At 45.7% G+C, this 6,504-nt stretch overlaps 1 protein-coding gene and 1 pseudogene across 3 annotated transcripts in view; one reads left to right on the top strand and one right to left on the bottom strand.

The window, feature by feature from the left end:
- Positions 1-835: 835 nt before the first annotated feature.
- LOC118603745 lies at positions 836-949 on the bottom strand (annotated as a pseudogene).
- Positions 950-5,446: 4,497 nt separating this feature from the next.
- The window catches only part of GALNT18 (polypeptide N-acetylgalactosaminyltransferase 18), a 308,997-nt gene continuing 307,939 nt past the window's right edge, over positions 5,447-6,504 (top strand). Inside the window, exon 1 of one of the 3 annotated variants that reach the window (XM_016135449.2) lies at positions 5,447-6,154. In XM_016135449.2, coding sequence (XP_015990935.1) covers positions 5,920-6,154 — 235 coding nt within the window. In that variant the 5' untranslated portion in view covers positions 5,447-5,919. The remainder of the gene's footprint in view (positions 6,155-6,504) is intronic. The other 2 variants (XM_016135451.2, XM_016135450.2) reach the window with 2 other exon arrangements.

The following is a 6,504-nucleotide window of genomic DNA, read 5'->3' as shown; positions in this document are numbered from 1 at the left end:
AAACAAGAGAGAAACCAATGTGAAGCAGATTTCGGCTCAACCAAACGAATATTTTTTTTTAATTAAAAAATAATAATTCAAACTTCAGAAGTATTACATTAAGAAATATTCATTATAAAAATTCGGACATTACAGATGAATTTGTTAAGAAGTTTAGAAGTTGTCTACTACCCTTAATTATGGTTCTTTTTCCAAAGAAAGTTTATGGTGAACAGTTTCACATGTATTGCTTCTCAGACTTTTTTTCGTATATATGACTAACCTGGGGATTTTATTCAAATGTAGATTTGATTCAGTAGATGTGGGATGGGCCTGATATCCTGTGTTTCTAATAAGCACTTGACTGATACAGATGCTACTGGTCCATGGACCATACTTTGAATACAAGATCATAGGGTATGTGCATTTTTAATTTCATCATCAATGCCAAATTGCATTCCAAAGTGATTGTACCAATTATACTTTCACCAGCAGGATATGCGAGTACTCATTTCTCTCACATTCTCTCTGATACTCAAAAATGATCACATTAAATTCTTCAATCTGATAAGGTGAAATATGATATACACATTTTAAAGATGTATTTCCTGATGGTTAACAAGTTTAGCCATCCTTTCATATACTTATTGGATATTTATGCTTTCTCTTTAGCTAATCGCTTCCTCATATTCCCGACCTATTTTTCCATTTGGGTATCTTTGCCTCTTCATTTTATTGGTTTATATGACTTTTTTTTTTTTTTTTTTTTTTTTTTTAGGTGAGACAACCCTTGGTTGACCTCACAGACTGCAAGAAAGGACCTTGTCAGGTTACAATCCCTTATTTATTTTTTTTACACCTACAGCACCTTCCTAGGTGGTCTCCCATCCAAGTACTAACCAGGCCCGACCCTGCTTAACTTTCGAGATCAGACGGGATCGGGCTTGTTCAGGGTAGCATGGCTGTAGACCTGGTTTATATGATTTTTAAAATATATTCTGGATATCAATCTTTGGACTGTTAAATGTCTTGCAAATGTTTTTCTGATCTAAAGAACAAATTCTCGTTCAGCAGAGCTGTCAGGTGATTGAATGGAAGCAGAATCATTCAAAAGTTACATAACACCTTGTTGGGAGAGAGTTGGTGTTTCTATTAACCACTGGTATCTTTCTCTTTCATATTAATATAATACATTGAATTAGTGTTTATTATACTGCATTACAATTTTTTACTTGTTTGCCTTCTGCACTTCTTGAAGACAGGGGCTCAGTTCTCTGAGTCATCTCAGCAGTACCAGTACCTAGCACTGGGTCTAGCACAGAGCGGGTACTCAAATATTTTGCGGACAGATGGTTAAGTGGGTCTAGTTGCAGGATTCCTGTCAGGATCTGCCTTCCAGTTCAGCTAAGAGTTGCTTTGAGCCCTTCAATAAGATGAAAGAAGAGGACCCCAGAGTCTGTTTCTAAGATCTTTTGCTTGTAGTTTGAGGATAATTTGGGCGGGGGGGGGGGCGGTGGCTGTGTCTTCTCTCCTTTCATTTATCTTTCAGATACTTTGGTGCTCAGAGATAGTAATAATAACAAGAACTAATACTTACATAGTGCCTTTAATATGCTTTATGCACATGACTTCATCTAATTCTCACAACATCTTTTACATGGTAGGTATTATTATTATCTCCATTTTATAGATGAAAAAAATTGAGGCACAGAGAGGTGAAGTAATTTGCTCAAGATCACACAGCTAGTAAATGGCAGATCCGGAATATAAACCCAGCTGTCTGGCTCCCTAGTCTGTGCTCGAGAGACAACATATTAAAAACACTAGGACTGACACAATGTGGGTACTAAACAAACATTCCTTTTTTTCCTTTTCTTCCCCCAGAAATGTGCCTTTTCTGTCAATGACATCCCAGCCCTGTGGCTTGGTAGAATCCAGTTCCTTTATCTCCTTTATCTCTAAACCTTACATCCATCCCTGCTGGAAGCCCCAACAATCATTTTTTTCCTAGAGACTTGGCAAACTCACTTCCCACGCAGTCAGGTCAGAGATTGGGGCTGTCCACCTAAAGGGCCCATTTTTCCTGCATAGCCCCCAAATCCTGATTGGCACCTCTGGGCTCAAGGCTTTGCATGGTGCTGCCATCTGGTGGGTATAGATGACCCACTAACATTACTTTCAGATGAGTGGACCTTTGCCATTGGCCAAGATAGACCCATTGTTCCTTTTTCAACCTCCAGGTCAGGGTACCTCGCTTAAAATGTATTTATCTAGTAGTTAAACTCCATAAATGACTGAATTTTCCAACCCCAGTATCAAAGATAACTCTGAACGAAGGCTTAATGGGATAACAGTGTGACTGTCCTTGTGGATAAGAAGTCCTACTCATCTCCCCTTTGAATTACATGAGGAGGGCAGCTGCCTACCTAATATAAAAGATGGATGAAAGCCAAAGTTTGTACCGGGAAGATCCTATTAAAGATCTCCATCCCTTTTTGTATATTCTTCAAGGTACTCACTTTCCTCTTGCAGTAGGAGTAGAAGGAGACCCCAGGCTCAAATATTAGGCATGAGTTTAAGAAATACATTGTACTGGATTCTCTGCTGGGCCTGCTCACAGCCATTATCTGATGAACTTCACAGTGATCTTCTTAGGCAGAATTTATTTAAAACAAAGGTGAAGAAACACTTGGGAATTAGATAAATGACCTAACTTGAGAATCAGAAACATCTTTCCAGTTCAAGAATAATTTTTAGCAACTTTTTAGGCTCTTAAAAGAGACCCATATTGAGACTATGAGACTCAGGTTATATTCACATGTCTGGAGCAAACTGGCCAGGGCCCAGGGCAACTGGTCATTAGACAAAACCTCAGGGGCTCAATAATTACTTCTTGGATTGAATGTAATTGAACTGAGGGCCAAAGATATAAATCTCTGCTCAGGTATTATTTACAGGAGTGATACATGAAGGCTAACTCTTTTTTGGCCCATGACTATAAAACTTTGTGGGTAAAGTCTTCGTACTCCCTTCCAATGTACTTGTTTATAACCAAGGGATTAGGAGTCTTAAGTGGAAATCTGAGGGTACTCAGGCCAATGGTCCCTGAAACTAGCTTTGCATTTTGAACATCCTATCAAACTATGCAGATCACTGTACTACTGATGGTGAAGACAGACATTATGAATAGAAAACCAGTGTGCTGGAGCCCACTTAGGCAAGCTGAGTACCTTGCTGCCTATAGATTTAGTGCCTATTCATACATAAGGGAGAGAGCACTGATGATATTGGTTGATGGAGAAACCAAGCATTGCCGAATGGCAGGATGAAGTTCATGGAATTGAGTTCTGGCCTGGAAGGGGAGGGGCCATATCCTGGAAGAAAACTCACCTGGTCCTGAGCACCCACTATATGTCCTGTATTAACTAAAGCCCTTTCTGGTGCATTCTCTCATTTAATCTTTACAACCAGTCTTTCAGTAAGTCTTGTTTACATTTGACACATGGGGAAATTGAGCCCCAGTAACATTTTGAAATTTGTCCAAGCTCACTTAACTAATAAGTGGTGGATCTGGGTTTAAAGTCCCGGAGCCTGGCTGTACCTCTAGTGAATATTCTTTGAAATGATCAACTTGACCCTGTGACCTTGCAGAGAAGGGAGCCAGTTTTGCTTTCTTCTTTTGTTGCATTCATCCCCTCCACAGTTACAAATTATCTTAGAGAATCAGCTGGACAAAAATTTAATGTCACACAATCCACTTTGTTTTCTTCTTGAACCTTATTTTTAAATGTGGGGCTTTTTTTCCCCATTAAGAATGTGAAAAATGAGTACTGCTCTTCTCCGTCTAGCCCTATGGTGGTTTGGGAAAATTCTGGAAAGAGCTGAACTTCCAGGGTTCTTCCTGGGAGAGGGTGCAGAACAGAAGGAAGACTTAGATCTTTGTTATTAGCTGTACTCAGGGCTGTTGCTTATGAATCATCTAGCCAGAGGAAAGTCCAGACCCTTCATTTGTGAGCTGATTATACTTCCAAAAGAGAGGAAAGGGATAGGCAGATTTTACTCCCTTGTGGATAGAGATTTCTATACCTTGACTTTTTTTCATAAATAGTGCGATCTTATTCAGAAGTGGTATTCCCTTCCAGCTATGGGTAAAGAGAAATATTCTGGGATCTCTAGTTGATGTCTATTTCACAGCACATTTTAGAGGGTTTTATAAGCAAAGCACTGGTTGAAGTGCCTCTGGCTGATAGCCATGAAGTACTCCTTTTGGGGTTTTGTGCTCTCCCTCTTTTGTGAGGCCTTTTCTTTGAATCCAGAAGACACTGCTTGAGGGAACCACCTTCAGTGGCTGATTGGGGTGCTGGTCCACAAGGTGGGCATATAGCAGACTGCCTCCCTGACTCTCCAGGCCTGGGAAATGCATCCCACAGATAGAGAAGAAAATAGAAATCTGTGTTTTAAAGTCTTTGTTTAAAGGACTTCTATTTAGATGCTGATAAGTGAGTTAGTTCAGCAGAAGGGGACAATATGAATATTTATTTGCTCTAATAAACAAAATAATCCCAACCATTGGAGTACAACTTTGCGCCTTTGCTGTCAGCCACAGTTCCTCCTCCCTAACATCGCAAAAAGCATTCATAGGGACTGTACAGTTCACAGAGAGTTTAATGCTCCCCCCCCCCCCCACCCAGCTCCAACTTCCACAGGGATATTTCTGTGCAGGGTTTCCTTATGCATTGAGATGAGACTGGTGCCCCATGGATGACAACCAGGGTTACAGGACACGGCTTTGTCCTGGGAATAAACAGACTTTAAAAAAAAAAAAAAAAAACCTCGATAGGGGCAAAGATATTCCAGGGGGATGGTGGTGGTGGTGGTGGTGGTCCAAAATCTTCTAGGAGATTCCTAGGAGGGTTGGCTCCTTTGACAGTTGCCAAGAAGTTTGGAGACCTGGGGAGCAGGGACAAGGTGGAGGTCAAAGTGAGGTCAAGGAAGAAGTGGGCACTCAAGAGCCTGTCCAAAAGCAAGGTAGGACAGGCGATATGGCTCACACTTCCTCGGCCTCTCTGCATCCTAACAACAACAAAAAGGGTCGAGCAGTCTACTGGTGCGACCCGCACGAAAAGACCCCAGGCTGGGGCGGGCGAGGGGTGCTGAGCCACGCGAACCCCTAAGACCAGAGGTTCCTGTGCTAGAGCAAGAGGTGGATTCCCCTAGGAGTAGAATCGGCCGATCTAGAGGCTGGGACTGGCGGAGGGTCCTCTCTGAGAGCTTTGGTTCTGGAGCAGCCAGCGCGGGCACGGCTGGAGACTCAGGCGAGTCCCTGGAGGGCGGGAGCCAGGCACCCGCCAGCAGGTGGGGCCCGGAGGGCCGGACTCCGCCCCTCGCGCCCTCCGTGTTGGTCCGTGAACGCCCAGCACCGGCCCCTCTCCTGAGCCGGAGCGCGATTGGTGGCAGCGCTTGTCGCTCGGAGGGGGCCGGGCCGCTGTTCTCCGTGTATCTCGCTGCCGCCGCTGCTGCCGCCGCGGTCCTTTTAGCAGCGCCAGCGGGTCGGACCGCCTAGACAACCAGTGCCTGGCGATGGGAAGCAGAGCGGCCACACACTCGAGCTGTGGCAAAGTTTCCCAGACGCGCCTATCGGAGTGCCGGGCTACCGGCCTCCTGTGAGTGCTCCAAGAAGCGCTGGGAGATTTTTTAATTTGGAAAAAAATCCACCTCATTTCCTTTGTCAAGCTCTCTCTCCCAGCGGCCAGCGGCGGGAGCTCCAAACTTGGGCACTGGGGCTCCGTAGCTAGCGGACCCGGCTTTGGAGATCCTTGGGACTCAGGTGCTCGGGCGCCTAGCGGTCCGGGGCGGGCTAGGGGGTGTGAGCGCCGAGCAGTCCGGGGCGCGCGGCGAGGAGGAGCCCCCGGGAGCTCTATATGGAGGAGGGCGCTCAGAATGGTGTGCACCAGGAAGACCAAAACTTTGGTGTCCACTTGCGTGATCCTAAGCGGCATGACTAACATCATATGTCTGCTCTACGTGGGCTGGGTCACCAACTACATCGCCAGCGTCTATGTGCGGGGGCAGGAGCCGGCGCCCGACAAGAAGCTGGAAGAAGACAAAGGGGACACCCTGAAGATTATTGAACGGCTGGACCACCTAGAAAATGTCATTAAGCAGCATATTCAAGGTACGGGCGTATTGGGAAACTTGTGCTGCCTACGAGGTCCGGGAGTGCCCAGCGCAGCGCGGGGTGCGCAGGGGTTGGTGCGTATCTATGGAGCGACTGCAGGGCTCTGAGGCCGCAGATGCTTTGGGGGTTGCGTGTATGCTCTTGCCTGAGTGCGGGACCCTCAAGCCTGCGGCCGTACGCGCTTCTCCAAGACACACGTGTGTGTGCGGAGCTACACGCGCGGATGTGTGCAGCTTGCTGGCGGTGTGGGGGCGCGCTGCGCACGTGTTCAAATGTACGTATGACTCCGGGCTGGTTGCTCGAGGGCTCTCGAGATCGCACACAGGTCCGGCTCAGAAGTGCATGTA

The sequence above is a fragment of the Rousettus aegyptiacus genome, unplaced genomic scaffold, assembly GCF_014176215.1.
Source record: "Rousettus aegyptiacus isolate mRouAeg1 unplaced genomic scaffold, mRouAeg1.p scaffold_m13_p_5, whole genome shotgun sequence".
Taxonomy (NCBI): Eukaryota; Metazoa; Chordata; class Mammalia; order Chiroptera; family Pteropodidae; genus Rousettus; species Rousettus aegyptiacus.
The sequence above is the reverse complement of the archived record's forward strand: the minus strand, read 5'-3'. Positions and strand labels throughout refer to the sequence as shown.